General features: G+C 42.1%; 1 protein-coding gene and 1 long non-coding RNA gene across 7 annotated transcripts in view; one reads left to right on the top strand and one right to left on the bottom strand.

The window, feature by feature from the left end:
- The window catches only part of LOC148124400 (uncharacterized), a 29243-nt gene extending 15798 nt beyond the window's left edge, over window positions 1-13445 (top strand). The window contains exons 2-4 of one of the 2 annotated variants that reach the window (XR_015740434.1): window positions 7594-7665; window positions 10358-10439; window positions 13310-13445. This is a non-coding gene — a long non-coding RNA (uncharacterized LOC148124400). The remainder of the gene's footprint in view (window positions 1-7593; window positions 7666-10357; window positions 10440-13309) is intronic. The other variant, XR_015740433.1, reaches the window with a different exon arrangement.
- On the bottom strand, window positions 10636-17862 carry KCTD13 (potassium channel tetramerization domain containing 13). Of its 5 annotated transcripts, XM_087918311.1 has the most exons (8): window positions 17498-17609; window positions 16707-16762; window positions 15714-15981; window positions 14867-15036; window positions 13919-14008; window positions 13629-13681; window positions 13290-13485; window positions 10636-12230 (listed from the first exon to the last, which is right to left on the bottom strand). In XM_087918311.1, the coding sequence occupies exons 3-8, from the start codon at window positions 15973-15975 to the stop codon at window positions 11988-11990; spliced, it is 1014 nt and encodes a 337-aa protein (XP_087774437.1). In that variant the 5' UTR covers window positions 15976-15981; window positions 16707-16762; window positions 17498-17609; the 3' UTR covers window positions 10636-11987. The 5 variants fall into 5 exon arrangements, with proteins under 5 accessions (XP_087774437.1, XP_026567605.1, XP_087774438.1 ...); XM_026711820.2 differs by lacking the exon at window positions 16707-16762 and having other exon boundaries at window positions 17498-17862; XM_087918312.1 differs by lacking the exon at window positions 16707-16762 and having other exon boundaries at window positions 15714-15997; window positions 17498-17647.
- Between the last annotated feature and the right edge of the window lie 1227 nt (window positions 17863-19089).

Genomic DNA, 19089 nt, shown 5'->3' with positions numbered 1-19089 from the left:
GTCCTACCAAATCTTGCTGACCACTGAAACAGCGGCCCGAACAAAAGACAAAGGGTGGACCCCAGTTGATGAACTTAAAAGAGTGGAAAGTGTTTCCTGCAGAAGACTGGCTGAGAATAAAAATTACCAAAAGCTGATGTGGTCATGGTGGTATGAATGGGCTTTGTTTGTGATTTTTCTCATTGCAGGAGTATCAACTTTTTGATTTTTCCTTCCTGACTGTTGGCTTAAGTTATTCCAGCTGCAGATCCTGAGTGAAGCTGATTGACCAGTAAAAGACTCTTTTTCAATTCCCAAAAGACAGCTGGAAAAATTATGGGGGCAGGGTGGAAATTCATTGTAATGTTTTCTTTGTTGTCTCATTTATATTGTAACCAGTTTAATGTACTTATGTAAGGATTGTGTATTTGAGAGTGGTTGCCACAGCAACTTTTGAACACCTTGAACACTTTGGACTTCTGTCTGGTGGGAGGGAAATTTGTTCAACATGTTTGTATTGAAAAGTAGCTACATACACACATATAGAAACTCCATTCAGAATTAGACAGGTTACCTCCACACAAAGCTTCTCCTAGGTTGATTTTTACTCTGTGCCACTAAGGCACAAGCAGTCATGTCCCTCTTCATGTCTCCCTGCTAATTCCATGGGGGAGGGGAGGGGCATCCCCCTCAGGCAATTCCCTCACTTGAAGAGACAACAGTAAAGATCTCCAAACCCAAAACCCTTACTATAACTCACAAATGATGCTGCCCAGTTGCGCAGATGTTGCACTGGTGACCTCATGAGTAAAAGTCCAAGGGCTCATTGTGTGTAATTTGAAAAAAATACTAAATAGCCTGGATTGCACAATGACTAAGAGTTAGGACAGGTGTAGTAATCATCCCTTGAAAATGGGCAGCCTGTGATTTAAAGAAAAACCATGGCTGTGAAGAAGAAAAGGAAGAAGGAGGAGGAGGAGGAGGAGGAGGAGGAGGAGGAGGAGGAGGAGAAGAAGAAGAAGAAGAAATGGGCAGCCTGTGATTTAAAGAAAAATGGCTGTGAAGAATTTTGGGGCTTGTGCTTGCTTAAAACCTACCTGGAAACACACAGACAGTGATATAAACATCTGAAAATAATTGTCGTGGAAAATTGGATACTGTAAATTTATTTCCAGAACTTTTTCTCCTGATTGCTAGACCTTCATGGTTGAAAACTTTTGGGAGCCATTGAAGGAATCTTTTTCTGTTGCCTCTTATCAATGCCCTTATCTTTCCTCATTCACCCCATAGAAAGAATTCTGTAGGGTTTTTTAAAGGGAGGAATGAAGGGAATAGTAATAATAAATGTAGTAAAATATAGCACTAAGTAGAGAATTACTCTATACGCATTTGTTATCTTGCTTGTAGGCATTTGTTTTCTTGTATATGTAGGAGTATTTCTGTTAAGCATTTATCACTCTATAGGGATTTCTTATCTTGCTGTTGTAAAAAAAAGATTTCTTTAACCTTTCACTTTACTTTTACATTTGATTTGATTTGTCAGTCGCTTACAAGATACAGGTATAAGAATAAATATAGTTTTGAATACATGAGATAGATACTTATAAGAAAAATAAAAAAAAATAGGACAAGGACGGTAGGCACGATTGATGCGCTTATGCCCACTTGTTGTAAAACAATTATAAACACATGCCTGCAATCAGTTATATCCCTCTTCTATTAAGACACATGATTCTCCCATCTAAATCAATCTGAATCCATCTGATACATATCACCCCTGGGAAAATGTACCTCTCTGGGAATTTTCTGTCTCTTGCACAGAGGTGGATTTGTAGCTGTGCAGATGCAGATATATAAATTCCACAAAACATCCATAACAAAGTACATTTATTGGTAAGTCGGATATCTTCATAACTCACATTTGTGATGAAGTTCTTCTTTAATGACCAGTCCTTTGTATATCAGCCTTGCAGGTGAAAGATGGTTATCTCCTAACCCATTTTGCAGCGAAAGAAGGAAGCTACTATTAGTTCATGAGTCCAGACAAGAATGGAGGGAAACCTCCCCTAGCCCCTCGAGAGTCAATCTAGTGACCAATCAGGATTACAGATGTGGTCACGTGGCATGAACTACATTTCCCAGGATACCTTTAACTGCATTTACCATGATGCATTCCCTTAAGGGAACAGCTCATAATTCCTAAGTAACTATCCAATTCCCATAGACTGGCTGGGACAGCACACTCCCCGCCTGGAATTGTAAATTCCACTATTAAAGGAAGAGAAGAAAAAAATTAACTATAAACTAAGATAAGCAGTAAACAGTAATACTAACTGAATAGCATATAACTATATAACTAAGATAAACAGTAAGCTATATAACTAAGAGAAAAACAATAAACATTAACAAAGCATCAAACAAAGCAAAACATGCAAAGCTTGAGGTTCAATCGTCAAGTTCGGCCTCTGGTGGCCTTTTAGGGTGTACAGGTAGCTTTGGAGGCAAATGTGAAAGTCTAGTGGTCACTTCTGGCAGCCTTTTAGGATTGGAATGGTACTCTTGCTTCCACAATGTCGAAGGGCATCTGGAAGCTGTTGGAAAGGGTGTTGCGGAGACATATGCTCATGTAGAGTGTCTTAGTGGATGGCTGGTGGTTGCTGGCGGCTGTTTAGGGTGTCTTAGTGAAAGTGTATTGATCAGCGGTGGCCTTTTAGGCTGGAACGTCGTTCTTGTTTTCAATGGCGCTAAAGGGCGGCGGAAGGTGGTTGGAATGGATGGTGCTGAGGTATTTGCCTGGGTTGAAGCCTGCATCTGGGCGTCACTGACAATACCTACTATCCCCCATCCAAGTGGAGATTTGATGGCCACTGGGCCGTCTACAGGGTCGCCGACTGACTTGGAGAAGAGAAAGGCACGTGGGGCATTATTTCCCAACAGGAGTAGGATATCAGCCTCCGGATCTAGAGCGGGAAAGTGATGAGCAAGGTGCTGTAGGTGAGGCATGCTACTTATGACCTCACGTGTTGTGATCTGACTGCGGTCGCTCGGTATCCCATCGCATTCAAATACGGGCGGTAGTGGGAATCAGGTACTTCCATCCAATGATTCTATGCAGAGTCCAGTAGCTCTCCTCCCTGCTGTGCTTCTTGGTCCATGGCACATTGATACAGTGAAGAGAAGTTCATCCTGTTGCACCTCAAAGAGGTCAAAGAATGCGGGTCTGGCCAGGGTGCAGGTGCTTTGAGTGTCTATCCGCATGTACATTTTCATGGCATCTTCAGGGTACACTTTGGCTAAGCAAATGGGAAGACACAAATGAGGGTGTGGTGAGTTGGTGCACAGTGCTGTGCAGTTGACACTCATGCTTCTGTGTTATGTTGCGGCTCCTTATCTGAAGGAGGATTACGAAGTATCTGCCATTGTAGCTCGGCATCTGGATGCAGCGCAGTCGGGTGCTGGTCACTTTTGCAGATGTGACATTGCACTTTGGTTGTGCAGTATTTGAGCGAATGTTTGGATTTGCAACACTTGTAGCAGTATTGGTACTCTCTTAGCAGTTCTTTTCGTTAGGACATTGATTTCACTGCAAACCCAGTGCAGCTATTCAGTGAATGACGAGTGTTGTGCATAGGACAAAACTGTATTCTCCTTGTGTTCATAGATCTAAAGTGGATGAGTTCTCTCCCCAACTGTGTGTGGATGAGGGGTCGATCTCGGTGTTATGTGTTGACATTTGGTGATGATCTGTAAAGATGTACAGTAGATGCTGGAGAGGTCCAGAGTTGGGGTAGCAGTCCCTATTAGGTTGGTAAACTCTGTGTCTGAGGCGAAGGTTTCTGAAGCTGTTGCAGGACTCTGTTTGCCAGAAGACAAATTCTTGGAGAAAGGCAAAGGGTGGGTATCATCTGCGGTTTGCAGCCAGAAAGGCGTTGGACAAAACAATCCATCGTTCTAATATTTCTTTTGGGATTTTGGCGATGATTGCTTCTTGCGTTATGAAGAGATCAAGGCAAACCAGTCCTGATAAGTCAGAACGTTCTTTGGCTGTTCGCAGCTCCGTAAGAATGTTGGAAAAGTCCTCTAGTTTTTGGGCTTCATGGATGGCGATACACAGAAAACTGTAAAGTCGTTCTAGGAGCGAGTATGCCATCAATGTGTCTTCACCATATTTCCGGTTCAAAGCATCCCACACTCATTTTAGAGCTGTGTCTGGGTCGTTAAGTAAGCCTGTGTAAATGTTTTTCATCATGTAACTAAACCGTGGTCCTAGCCATCCCAACAGAAATGTAAGTTCTTCACCGGGAAGCAGCTGTTCGCTTTGAGCGGTGCTCGTGAAAATAGACTTCCATAGTAGATATCCTCTGCCTAGCTTGTCACTGAATTTGTACATATCGCTGGCTGCTAAGTCTAACCTTCCACACCTTAGTGATGGTTCTCTGTTACTTCTCTGTGAGGGCAAGTCATCTCTTCATATGATGTCATCGTAGACGTGGCATTCTGGCTCAGGGGCATGTATTGTGGACGGTACATGGTTTGCCAGAGAGTACTTTATGAGGAGGTCGGTATCTGCTCCCACATATGTAGGTAGTACCTTTTGAGGTTGAGTGTAGGTTTCACGCTTTGCATCAGAGTTGTTTAGCGGTTGTGGTGAGAACTCTTTAGCCTGAGGATTGGGTGTGGCAATTGTGACTGGTTGCAGGTCGACTTGTTGAGAAGTTGGTCTGAGCACTGGTGGGCTCACCTGGCAGGCCATGAGATGTTAGAGTAGGGTTGTTGGTGCTGGGAAGAGACTCTCGGACCTTATTACGTACAACATCAGTTGGGGAAGGTTTGATGTTGAAGGGAATTGAATCTCGTACTTTAGGTCGTACAACGTCAGTTGCGTAACAGACGTGTAGAGTCTGTGGTTGAGATTCTTTCCTGTGGTTCCCTGGTTGTGGGGGAGACTGCTAGGCAACTGAGGTGGTTGCATCTGTTTGTTTTGTAGCGAGTGCTGTTCATCCACATAGGCCTTGACCCGTGTATCTAGGCTCTCTTCTCCCAAGTCTTTGAGGTCGAAGTTGAGGGAGGCAGCATTGGCCACCTTCTGCCATGCTGCGGCCCGTGCTGTTTTTGCTGCCGTCTCTCTTTGTCATTTGAATAACTCTACTTGGGCCTGAGTTTTGGCAATTTCTGCTTGTTGATTTTTCTGCTTGTTGTTTGGCAGTTCAGCCTTCTGCCATATCACCTCTGTCATAATATGTAAATGTGCCTCTTCTGCAGCTTCAATTTGGGCTCTTTTGGCATAACTTGCTGCTTTGGAGGCTTTAGATGCGCCACTGCGACGGGAGGATGCTCTGGAAGGATGGTGAGAGACGGCAGCAGAGAATTGGCACGAGACACTAGAACCTGCCTGCGATCTATTTGGTTTAGAATGGAGGGAAGAAGACACATGATCGAGGAACTATGTTGGATATGGCCTGTTCCCTTGATGCTACTCCCTGCCGAAGCGTGTTGTGGAGCACTGCCTGGAGGGCTGTCTTGCTTTCCTCGACACTGTCTTCATGTTCCTTGTGAAATGCCTTGAGGTATTGGATGTGTATTAGGAGTTTGGGGTCACCCACTTTTGACTGGATGGACTTGAGGTTGTTTTTGCTGCATCTCCACCATGCGAAAAGGGCATCTAGATCATCTAGCAATGTGCAGAGTTCCTCGGGGGGGCAGCTTATGTTTTGGGGTATCACAGATCTTCTCAAGCTTCGCCCATGAGTCTGTGCAGCGGTCATTTTGCTGCTGCCAGTCATTCTTCAAGAGTTCTTCCATGGGTCGGTAAGCTTCCTACTCTTTCTGAGGTCATAGTCTTTCGGAGGTATCGTGGCTTCTCCATAGGGTTGGCCATCGAAAGGTGATTGTTGGGAACTAGGCTTCATGTTTACAACAAGAGTGGGTGGAGGATTCAGGTCTTCTGCTACATCAGAGACATCTGTCGTGGCTGAGGAAGTTGCCATGCTTCAAGTTGGCAAAGGGAGAAATTTGGAATATTCTAGTGGTTTTCTGTGCAATTCCCTTTTTTGTACTGGGGGCGCTGCAAGCAGGTAGCAGAAAGTAGAATTGCTGCTGGATTTAATACTTGAACGCGTAGGTGGTGCTGCAGAGTCTGGGTGATGCTAGCATAGCACACAGTATGGCTGCTTCTAGGGTGCATTATGAGTTTGCAACGCAACAGGGCACTAGAGGTTGTATCGCGAAGTCTGAAGACTAGAGGGCTGAATGCAGAAATGTGCATAGCGTAATCTGAAGACTTGAGGGCGGAATGCAGAAATATGCCTATAATTGTCACTTGCTTCACAAACTGACAGCAGAGGGTCAGGAAGATGCTGTTGCTACGCCCATGTGAGGTTGCAGTTACTCTTGGGGCATTTGAATTAAATTGATTAAATTGTCCACAATAGTTTTAAAAGAGGGATTATCAGTGGAGAAACACTCTGGTCAATATTTGAGAAACTGTGTAAAAAAATCAAAGTTTGGGAAATTTCTTCTTGAGCCCCAGATGTAGCTGTAGGCAGCGTTGCTTAGGTCTCACTTCTTTGTGGAAGAAAAAAGAGGGGGGGGGAATTTCCTGCCTACTCTTGAAAAAGGGAAAAAATGGTAAGAATTCTTTAACTTCACTATACATTTCTTCTTGACCACCAGATGGAACTGTAGGCTGCTTTACTTGAGTCTGATTTCTCTCTTTATGTGGGCGGGGTGGGTGGGAGCCTTGTGGCTATGAAGTTTGCTGACTGCCCAAAGGAATTTATTGCCTACTTCAGATGGTGCTGTAAGCTAATAGTTGAGTGTTAGCTGATTTTGCTGGAAGGGAAAAATTCATTACGAAAAATACTTCAGTAAGTTGCATGCACTGTGGCCATGTTATGCTTTTAATTTTTTAGTAAAGATAGGAGGTAATGAAGAAAGTTAGGCTTTTAAACAAAAGAAATTGCTCCTTGAATTATTATGTTCAAATAGCTTGCGTGAATCAGCCTTGTGACTTGGGGGAAGGAATGTGCTTCTTTGCTTTGAAGACAGTCCTTCACTAATGATTTAGGACCCCCAATAAACCGGCCAGAGTAGTTGTAAAATAGCTGAAGAGGCCTCCTTTATTACCTCTTGAAGCAGCTGAGAGCATAAGAATGTGAAGCCTTTCCTTTTAGCAATACATGCAAGATTTCTCAAACTTTCCATTGCGTTTGGAAATGGTTTGTAACTGGAGATAGAAAGAGATGCGGAATACCTGGCCCCTTCCTTCAATTCCAAACAGGCTGTAAGGTTACTTCAGCCAACAATGGGAAGACGCAGATTAAGCCAGAGAATAGGATATTTGAAAGTCTCTTGCGTAAATGAAGAAGGGATGGGTGGGTTACTGGTTCTCTTTGTATGTAGCATGTGGGGGAATTCCAACCCCTCCCACCATGCAAACAGCATGTAAAGAGTTCCATAGCTCATAGAGAGAGAGACGGTGGGAAATGCAGGTTTGATTAACATTGCATATTCACTCCTGGCTTCAATATTACATTGCTTTATCACAAATCCAAAATTAACAAATTTATTCTGATGGGTTAGGATTCATCTTTTACTTTTCTGTCTCTTGCACAGAGGTGGATTTGTAGCTGTGCAGATGCAGATATATAAATTCCACAAAACATCCATAACAAAGTACATTTATTGGTACATCAGGTATCTTCATAACTCACATTTGTGATGAAGCTCTTTAATGACCAATCCTTTGTATATCAGCCTTGCAGGTGAAAGATGGTTATCTCCTAACTCATCTCGTAGCGAAAGAAGGAAGCTACTATCAGTTCATGAGTCCAGGCAAGAATGGAGGGAAACCTCCCCTAACCCCTCGAGGTCAATCTAGTGACCAATCAAGATTACAGATGTGGTCACGTGACATGAACTACATTTCCCAAGATACCTTTAACTACATTTACCATGATGCATTCCCTTAAGGGAACAGCTCATAATTCCTAAGTAACTATCCAATTCCCATAGACTGGCTGGGACAGCGCAGGGAATGTAAAGGTAAACATTGCTGGAGTGGAATCTGTTGAAGGAAGATGTAAATCTTAGTTAGATTACATGACTAGAGTTTTACAGCTAGTTAGATTACATGACTAGAGATTTACAGCTAGTTAGATTACATGACTAGAGATTTACAAGGTAATTAGAGAACTAAGAATGAAGATTTTCTGTGTATAAGGACAGAACATCCTTCTGTATTTTGTAGAATTTTCTTCCCATATCTTTTGTGATGTGCTTGGAATTTCTTACCCAGCTTTAGATTTAATCAAATATAAAGTCTGCTTTCTTTGATTTTCAAGCCTCCATTTAAGTCTTTGTTTTGGTTCATTTTTGGCACTCTACACCTTGCTTTCAGTGGGTTGGCTCTTTCATTTACCTGCAGGTGTGTTTAGGAAAGACATTCCAAGGATTTATGTTTGAGTAAATAGAACAGGTTGTTTGGTTGATAAACTCCTGACTGCATGGACCGATTCTTGCCATTCTGATTTATCTACATCAAAAACCCAGGATATTGCCATAATCCCTTTGATCCATTCTATCAGGGTTTTTTTTCTCTCATCCTTGCAAACATATTTTTTGTAGCCCAGCAGGTTTGCAAATTATTGCAGTACTTAAGCAGTTAACCTGCAAAGCTTCAGATTAATTACAACACTAAAGATCAATCAAACTTCTTTGGGTAAAAAATGTTTCCAATCTACTTTATTCATTTAGTTCCTTGGTACATATTTGTCGATTCTATCAATGCTTGTTGGGAAAAACTTGTAATTGCGGTTACTTAAATTTGGAGTAGCAATTAAATGAGGTAGATATATAAGTAGGGGGAAAACTTTTATCCTTGTGCAACAACAACATCTGGTGGAATAAAATTATCAGTTCCAATAAAGGAGAACATTTGTATCTCAGTGTTGAAATGAAGAACCTTTGGTGTTCCCTTCAGTTTGGTGATTGATCATGTTACTTAATTTGGGTAGTAAAATGTCCGCAAGCAAACAAGGTCACACAAAATAAAAGATCCCTCAAACATCACTTTTATTCAAAAGCAATCCAAGTGCTTCTATTGTAGTTTGAAATATATTTTTAAATGCAGGTATCACTGTATCAGAACCAATTTGGTGTGGTGGCTAAGAGCTCAGGTTAGAAATCTAAAGAGCAAGAGTTTTAGTTCCAACTTAGGCAAAACCAACTGAATAACTTTGCAGCCAGTCTCTCAGCCATAGAAAGAGGGCAATGGTAAATCACTTTTGAAAATGTTGCCAAGAAAACAGCAAGTCCAGACAATTGTGCAGAATCAAGGTTAGCTTAAAGGGCAGCAGATAATACAGGAAGTCCTTAAAATTTAGGTGTCTGCATCTTTATCACTGTTGTCTATCACTGGCCTAGCGCTATACGCTGTTAAAACAGCATTTTGAAATATTCCTTGCATAAATGTTCCTGCAAATGTATATCTGGAATGCTGTATCCAATCTTAATATGTCTATCAATCTGAGCTTGATTTCCAGTTCTAAAGTCTTTATGACAATTGACTATGAAAAATAGGATTCATGGGTTGTATAAAATATATTGAGGACATTAGGTTAAGGAAAAGATCTAATATATATCTCAGATATTGTTCTTAGTTGCGAAGTCATGTCCGACCCATTGCGACTCCATGGACAACGTTCCTCCAGGCCTTCCTGTCCTCTACCATCCCCAGGAGTCCATTTAAACTCAATATCTCAGATAGAAACGTAGAAAACTGATGGCAGAAAAAAAAGACTCAGTGGTGCATCAAATCTGCCTTTGGTTTTTTTTTTTGTTTTTTTTGGAATGAGACGTATTTATCTCAAGTTCAAACTTAGTTATTAACAATTGACCTACTACCTCTGCTGGAAATTGCCCCCAAGCTTCCACTACTATTTTTGTGAAGTAATACTTTCTAGCATGACTTTTGAACTTCTGTCGGTATGTTCTATGTTCTTAATCAAGTCTTTTGTGTATACGCTCCACAAATTACAGATATAAAGCCATCAGAGTAGTTTAAAGAAAATAAAATGAAGCTACTCATGTACTCACCGAAACTAGACTGTTGTTGCCTTGTGTCATATATGTGGGTATATGCATACTTTTTATTTACTTGTCATGTTTATGTAATGTATACTGGAGATGATGACCCTTTGAGAGCTGTATGCAATCAAATTTCATTTTAATGTATGCTGATTAGCGTACATTTAAAGTGATGAAATTATTCTAAGACTAATGTAATCCTGTACAGTAACCTTCCTTTCTTATGTATTGGATGGATTTACTCAATTCATATAGAAGACATACTAACAGCCAAACACCTTTTGAAATGTAGATTCTGAAAGATCCAGAACTGGACGAGAAACATAAACCTATGCTGTTTTCCACTTCTCCATGAGAGGCTACACAGAGAACAGGTAAATCTGGGATTAGATTTATGTCTTGCTAAATAGACCCAGCAACCTCCCCTATAGCATCTGAATTTAAGAAAAGAACAAACTCCCCTGGCTTAGGCAGATACTATGAATGAAAGCGGTACTAAATATTCTAGGATAGAGCACCTGCTTGAGGACTCAACCCGTCCACTGGAAGAGAGAAATAATAGACAACATATTTTTTTAAAGCAGGGAACTTTATTACAATAATTTAAAAAAAAACACTCCACAGTTTAAATAAATTATGGAAGTAGAAAATTAAATAATTTAAGATAACCATCTCCAGGGAGGGGAGGATATACTGAAAGAATTTGGGGAGGCGCAGGAAAACTTGAGATAACACATTAGTTCAATACAATCTCAACTTTCTCTCTACTGCCGTTATTAGGCATATCCAAATAAAGTCCATCAAATTACTGGATTAAAGGGCTGTTGGAATGCCCTAGAGGAATTTGCTACATGTAATGTGAAACTGTACCATTCCCACAGAAAACAGAAGGGGAGTTCAAATATTGTGATAGGTTGGACAGGATAAAGTATTGCGGTGTTCCAAATAAATGGAGAATTTTCCAACAAACCTTGCATTTGATTGTGGCCAGAAGCATGGGGATATTATATAGACAATATATGACTAAAGGTGGAAAGCATTTTAAAAGATATATTATGAGTGGGTGGAGAGATTTCAGATGAAATTTGGATTCAGTTAGAAGACAAAGCAGCATGATAAAAAGAGCCCACTAAAATCTAGTCTGGAGAATTAAACATTATTATCTAGATCACGAGTGTCAAATTCACGGCGTCACGTTGCCGTCATGTGATGTTTCAGGGCATTTTTCCCCTTTGTGGAGCTGGGGTGGACCTAGCCTGTGCGTGATGCACCTGGCCGGGGCCGCCAGTTTGACACCCCTGAGATGATAATATAATCTAGATAAGCAACATTTGTCTAGACAGCACCTTGTCTTACACAGCTGAAAAAGAAACGGAAAAATAGATTGACTGGGTAGCAAAATGGTGGTCCTTAGAAACATAAGTCCAAAATTAAATTGAAATAGGTATTTTGACATAGGATGTAAAGTTTATAGCCGCCTTTAAGGAACCATAAAGCCACCTGACTAGAAGAGCTAAATGGAAGTCTCCTTTCTGAAAGGAAAGCGGTCAGATTAAAGAAGTTATGAAGAGAGGACCACAATCTTAATCTCTGTGTACTGTGAGGATTACAAGGCAGACTGATTGGGCTGGCTGGGGAGACAAGGTCGGATATTAAGACTCAAATCAATAATTAGAACATTCCAATCAATTATAGGACAGACCAAGGCCTTTTATTGTCACAATAAAAGTAGGCGAGAAGGGGAAGATGTGCTCAAATTAGTTACAAAGAAATAGGATGATTATTATTTTTTAAAAACTCCAAACATTAAAAAAAGAGCACAAACACCATAGAGGACCTCTTGGGTGAAATATCAAAAGGAAAACGGTCCTCCTTTGGCACGGAAAAATTGGAGTGTTGAAGACCCCGAAAACAAGGCTGGATCAGTCTTTGAAAACAGCCTGGTGGCCATGAGGGCGTTCATCATGCATAATGTGCCTGCGGACGTGAATGCGCCGGACACGGTGCTCCCGTCCATCTTCATCATCACCAGCACGGAGGGGGCCTCCGCCTCCACCTGCAACTCCCCCAGTGGCCTCCAGGAGGGCCTTGTCTGGCACCCGGGGTGTCTCATAGATCAGGATGTTTAGCGTTTCTTCAAAGATCCGGGCTTCGGGAAACTCGACCTGTATGCCCAGGGAAAGCAGGATGAAGGAAGTCTAAGCCTCACTAAGGGACCCCCTGTTCAAACTGGAAGCAATGTAATTAACCTCTAGTAATAGGCTCAATGCCAGTTGCTGAAGAATACAAAATAGAGGTAACTGCTGCCTCGTGTCCTTCCTGCAAGTTTAAGCATCTTGTTAGCTATTGCAAGGACAGAATTCTAGGCTAGACAGACCTCTAGTTTTGTCTTCTTACATGTTTAATTGGATTTAGAAAAGGCTATTTTCTTTGAGATCATAGTTTACATTCCCCTAACATACCAAAACATACAGGTAGTCCTCAACTTAATTGAGCCTGGAATGACAGCTGTAAGTCATGCTAATTAGGTTGTTCAATGAATCGCCAAAGTTGTTAAGCAAACACATTATCCACAGTGGCACTGGAACAAACACTGGTTTTTGGCAAAAGACACTTTAAAGTGTGATCATGTGACCGCATAACGTTGCAAACAGCCATAAATGGTGACCTGCTGTGAAGTGCCAAAATGCAATCATGTGACTAGGAGGGGCTGTCAAAACTTTGAATCTGGACCACAAGTACTTTTTTGGCGGGGTTGTCATAACTGAATGGTCACCAAACTACCGCAAGTCTACCTATACAGGTAGTCCTCGACTTAACAGTAGTTCACTTAGTGACTGTTTGAAGTTACAAAGGAACTGAAAAAAGTGACTTATAACTATTTTTCACACTTACGACCATTGTAGCATCCCTGTGGTCACGTGATCAAAATTCAGATGCATGGCAATTGAATTACATTTATGACAGTTGCAGCATCCCGGGATCATGTTTTGCAACCTTCTGACAAGCAAAGTCAATGGAGAAACCAGGTTCACTTAACAATCGTGCTACTATTTCAATAACTGCAGTGATTCACTTAACTAATGTGGCAAGAAAAATCATAAAATGGGGCAAAACTCACTTAACCAATTTCTTACTTAGCAACAAGAAATTTTGGACTCCACTGTGGTCATAAGTTGAGGACTACAATTAGAAAATCAAAGCTGAGGACCGGCCTAGCTTACCTTGGTTTGCTTCTTTTCAGTGGCATAGACAATGGAAGTACAGCAAACCTCCGCAATCTTGCGGCCCTGCCCATAAAATGACCAGCAGCAGATCTCATCCCCAAGAACGTCTTTGATGAAAAGCACCCGTCCGTTGAACCTCAGAGCTAGTTTGTCAAACAGTTCGATATTCTTCAGTAAGTTGTCATCAGAGTTACTTCGCGGGATGGGATGGGGGTAAAGGGAGAAAGAAGAAAACGGTGGGTGTAGATACTAATAAAGAAATGGGACCAGTGGATAACCTGGGAGATAGCAACGATCCCAAGGTCATCCTATTTTGACAACAGGACCACAGCTTACCTGGTATAGGAATACTTGTTATTACTTCTGTTATGCAGTAATTTCACCACAGGCTAAAAGGAAGGTGAGAAATATGAATCAACTGAAGATCACCACTCTTCTTGCTAAGAGGTATAGCAAAGCAAACTAGACCTTCCCTCATAATGGGGGATGGAGAAGACCACATTTAAAAGGACCCTCAACTTGTCTTGATACCACGTTATATGAGGACATACATTGAAGACACTTAAGTTTGCCTGATCTCTATGATTTCCTGAGGTAAAACTTGTGTGGCTTCTCAGCCTCTTTACCTTGGAACATCTTGAGATGATCTGCTGCTCTTCCTTGGGAGATGTCACCATGGGGATATGGCAGAGAGGGTCATAGGCTTCACTTTTTTGCTAGGAAGGAAAGAAACATTTTTTCTAGACTTTCTATTCATTATTTACAGATGTACTAAATAGATGCATACATCGTGCTAAAACACGATTTTTGAATAAGCCATAATTGACTGGGTTCACAAAAGCTGTTAGGCCATAAACAGTGGCTTAGAATACATAACCACTGTGTTTGCACAATGGGTTCAATTAAATAAATTGTACCATGGTGCAGAGCAATGTGTAAACCAGTGTTTTTCAAACTTTGTAACTTTAAGATGAGTGGGCTTGCTTCAACTCCCAGTTTTCTGGGAATTGAGATCCATATATCATACAGTTGTCAAGTTTGAAAAAAACTGAAGTAAACCAAATCAATGTATGCTCAAGGAAGGTTTAGCACTAAAATTAAAAGGCATAGAACAGGTATCTCCAACCTTTTTGCCTTGCCTGAGCTGCACTAAGTGAAGAGGAATTGTTTTGGGTCACGTGTGTGTGTGTGTGTGTGTGTGTGTGTGTGTGTGTGTAACACATAGTTAATGTGTGTGAATGGACATAATCTTAAAAGTTTATGATCTTGGGCTGCATTGCTAGCTGTCCAGGGCTGTATATGGCTTGTGGGCTGGACACACCTGGCATAGAGTCTAACAGAAAATTAAAAAGGAAACTGCAAGTAAGACTTGAAAATTATATGATTTCTAATATGATACTCAATATAAACATACAAAAAATGGGAGAATATATGTATTAATGTAGGTATCTATGCTTTTTGTGTAATATCTGGGGATATTCTCTCTCTCTCTCTTGTTTTCCTCTCTTCTAATCTCTCAAGGAGACTCAAGGAAGTCATTGGGCCTTCTAATTTCTCAGCCCAGCCACCCTCACCTGTAGTGCAAGCTGGCAGTCCTCAACCAAACCTTGGATCAGATAGTACCGGGCTTCACACAAGACTTCCTCCAGCTCCCGTTGTGATTCTGGAAGAGATACTGAACCATCTCGCAAATAATTCAAAATAGTTCCAAAATGGCGGCCGCTTCGGTCAATCAAGATCCAACCTGGAAAAGCAGTTAATTTTAGTCCCTAAAATTAATGTGTTAAAAATGCTGCAGACCAGGGTTTCCCAATCTTGGCAATTTTAAGGTATATGGACTTCAACTCCCAGAATTCAACAGCCAGCCATGCAGGTTGGGGAATTCTAGAAATTGAAGTACTCAGGTCTTCAAAGTGGTCAAGGCCAAAAAACCCTGCTGTAGAGAGTGAAGGATCTACTTAGGCGATCTCCTCATTCTAAAATGGCTTAGAGCGGAAGATACAGTTATTATTTGTACTGATACAAGATTGTGTTGATGCTAGAAGAACAAGTTCTTCTTTTAATTAATTATGGGCTTACAATGTACTTCATATCTCAAAAAAGAAAATGTAACTAACACAATATTTTTTTAGGAATCTACTTTGGATATTATGCCTTGGCAATAGTTGACCTTGTCTGGCCCTGTTAATACTTGGGTGGGAAATCTCCAGGAAGTATCAAGCAAGCCTGGCTGGGGGATACTGAGAGTCAAAGCCCAAACCTCTTAAAAGTTGCTGAGGTTAGAAAAGCTGGAATAAGTCATCCTGAAATTTTCCAAGGGCTCCCTAGGAACCACCTTGGATGAACTCCCAATGCAATCTCCCATCATGCAGAAAATCCATTTCTAGCTGTGGGAGAAATGGGGCAAGCTAAGACTCATACCTTCACTATCTGTGAGGACTTCCATTCGGCCACTGAACATGGCTTTGAGCATGGTATCTTGCTTGGTCAAGGTTTGCACGGTGGTGTAATGCAGAGATCCTCCCACATTCAGCTTGACATACTTGCTGCTGGGGTTCAGGGGCTTGAGATCCAAAGTCACCTCATTTACCCCACCCCTGCCATCCCGTCGGTGCTGGGTTGGGACCAGCGGAGCACAATTCTCCAGGGATGGGGATGAATCTGTTGTGGCCTCAGCAGACATAGCCACCTACAAAAAGGAGAAACTGAACAAGGAGACCTTTCAACAGCAGATTTCCTGCACGGAGCATTAGCTGAAGCATTTCAGAATCCCTTTTTGACTTTCTTTAAAAGGCAGCCCATTTTTATTTGTTTTTAAAGAAAAAACAAGATGCAGTCTTGGAAATTCTCCCAGCAAATTTATTTCCAGTATTATTTGGCTAAATGTCTCTCTGCAACTCTGCCATTCATTATCACCTCCCCTCTTTATATGTACCCTCTGCAAGAAAAACTGGATTCATTTCATAATGCAGGTAGCAGCAATGGATTTCATTCAAGCTTACGGGATCTGTTTTATAGGTTACTAACTGGAGCCAAATAAGTAATCCTTTTCATTAACAGTTCACAAACAGAATGATTGGAGTGACGCATCACACTAAGCCACATAGTGTCTTGCTTGTTTGATACTGGGTAAAGCCAAACAAGTGATGTTTAGTCAATATATCTAAACAACTCAAGACAACACACAAATGTACTAGACCAGACATAGGCTCCAACAAGGAACTAGTGATCAGTATCAACCCACCCCATCAATCTTTTCACACACAAATCGCATTCTTACTTTCCCCCACAGCCTTCCCCCTGGAATTTAACTGAAAGGAACTGCCTTTAGGTTTCAAAAGTGATTGAGCCACCTTCCCACCCAAGCAGCTGCCTTCAAGAGATGCTGGCACTGAATGTCCGTAATTCACCCACCCATACTGGTTGTCGGACATTACAGAAGTTGGTTCGGTATGTTCATAGAAACCAATCTGCACGGTAGAGTAGAGTATATTAGAGATCTAGCACATCCCAACCTACCTTCTGCTTCAGACACTCCACACACCTGGCACTGCTAGTAGGAAACAGTAGGTTTATTTTGCCCTCAACTTTGTGCTAACTGGTCTTTGCCCCAGCAAACATCCCTGCCCAGCGGGATCATTTCCTTGTACCGCCTGGCTCCACCCTGCTGCCCTTGTGCCCAGTCCTTGTGCTCCCGAGATGTGGCTGTATTCATTTTCCTGCCTGCCCATCACCAGGCTGTCTTGCATTATTTATTATTACTATTATTGATTTTCTTGACTGAAACCTTGGGGTATGCCTGCATGTGAGAAAAGCAGGATATTAATACATATCAGAAGTAAGTGACAGCTTCTGCTATGGACGAGTCCATTGTCCAAGTATTTATTTATTTATTGAATTTATATTGCTGCCTATTTGCCCATAACGACTTGAAGTGGCTTACAGAAAGTAAGTCTTATTTAAGACTTCACCAGGATCTCCCTTTCGCCAACTCTTTCCCTTGCATTAGACCTACGACAGATTGCCTATTACTTTCCTCTCAGGGAGAAATTTGGGCGCAAATCCTGGGCCATCCATAGATGGCAGCAAGCGATTGAGGTTCTTTATGATCCTTTGCTGCCATCTAGTGATAGTTCTGGTTTCTGCAGCCCAGACCTAGCACCCTTTTCCTGCCGCACCCGATCTCGCCCACCTGACCCACTCACCTCCCCCACGGGAGCAGGGTGGGCTCAAGCCAGGCCCCTCCCCTTCAGTCCGCCTGGACTCCGGGGCAGCAGCTCCGTAGTACGCCTCGACCCAAGATAAAGAGGAATGGAGGGCGATAGTGCGCATGCTCTCAGGCGCCCCGTCGCGCCATTCCCCCCACCCTCAGTGGAACAGTTACTCTATACATCCGGGTACCGGCCTGCTTAAAACAGGCGGGTTGACTTTTTTCACCCTCCCGCAGAGGGGAGGGTTGTAAACTTGCGCCTGCGCAGAAAGTGAAATCGCGTCCGCAGTGAAGGGCCAAGAAAGGGAGTGATGGAAGACTCAAGCGAGGTTGCTGGGGAGCGCATGCGCAGGCTCTAGCGCTGAGCCACACGTGGTATTCACGCCATCAGCGGGGTGGGTCCTTCCTCTGCGCATTTGGGCGGTGCTGCTAGTCTTTCATTAGGCAACGTGAGGGGTGGGTGAGGTATATAACTGATCCTGGTGTTATTTTTATAGGCTGTGTGAAGCTAAAAATCAACATTTGAGTACTTGTACTTGCGCACATAATTTTTCATTTCTCCTGGCTTTGGTGAATTATGGCTGGGGCCACACAGAATGAATTTAATAATCCCAACAAATTTAATCTGTGGAGGTCATTGCATTTTGGGGTGCCTACACGTGATCTGTATTTTGTGCGATCCAGATCATAGAAGCTTTTAATTACAATATGCTGCTTGAATAAGATACAGATCTAATGTTATGCGAAGCTGCTTTAGGTTGAGGGCAAAAGATTGAGGTAACACTTGAACTCAAGAGAATACTCTTGGAAATCATTCCCAGGTCTTTTTGTGCTTCATGGCATCTGAAAACATGAATGTTACTTCAGTTGATTTACAGTCCACTACATGGCGTGAACTATTATGACCACATTTGTGTGTCCTTTTTAAGATGTCAGATTAACAGGTCAACAGAGTTGGAAGGGACCTTGTAGGTCATCAAATCACCCCCCCGCCCCCCAAGCAGGAGACCCAACACCATTTCTGACAGAGGGCTGTCCAGCCTCTTCTTGAAAGCTTCCACTGATGAAGCGCCCACAGCTTCTGTTCCACTGGTTGATTGTCCTCGGTGTCAGAAAATTTCTCCTTATTTCCAGGTTGAATCTCTCCTTGTTCAGTTTCCATCCATTATTCCTTGTCTGGCCTTCAGGGGCCTTGGAAAATAGCTTGACCCCTTCCTCTCTGTGGCAGCCCCTCAACTATTGGAAGACCGCTTTCATGTCTTCCCTGGCCCCTTCTCTTCACTAACTAGCCAAGCCCAGTTCCTGCAACCATTCTTCATGTTATAGTCTCCTAATCTTCTGGTTGCTCTTCTCTGTAATTTTTCTAGAACCTCAACATCTTTTTTTATAGTGTGGTGACCAAAACTGGATGCAGTGACTCTAGGTGTGGTCTTGTCACAAGACTTTGATTGTAACAACATGGCATAGGTAGCCCTTGACATATCACAATTGAGAAGTTTCATTGGTAAGTAAAGCAGTTGTTAAGTGAATCATGTTTAATTTTACCTTTTTTGCCAGGGTTAAGTGAATCATTGCAATTATTAAGTG

This window comes from Pseudonaja textilis, chromosome Z, assembly GCF_049901715.1.
Source record: "Pseudonaja textilis isolate UNSWEBS1 chromosome Z, rPseTex1.2, whole genome shotgun sequence".
Classification (NCBI taxonomy): Eukaryota; Metazoa; Chordata; class Lepidosauria; order Squamata; family Elapidae; genus Pseudonaja; species Pseudonaja textilis.
The sequence above is the reverse complement of the archived record's forward strand: the minus strand, read 5'-3'. Positions and strand labels throughout refer to the sequence as shown.

Bases quoted from the DNA above. Each gene is read 5' to 3' on its own strand.
- KCTD13 (XM_026711820.2), bottom strand. From the start codon at position 15,975: ATGTCTGCTGAGGCCACAACAGATTCATCCCCATCCCTGGAGAATTGT. The intron at 15,037-15,713 runs GTATGAGTCTTA...CTGCTTTTCCAG, and splicing joins AGTCCTCACAGATAGTGAAG to GTTGGATCTTGATTGACCGA. The intron at 12,231-13,289 runs GTAAGCTAGGCC...CTGGGCATACAG, and splicing joins CTGAAAAGAAGCAAACCAAG to GTCGAGTTTCCCGAAGCCCG.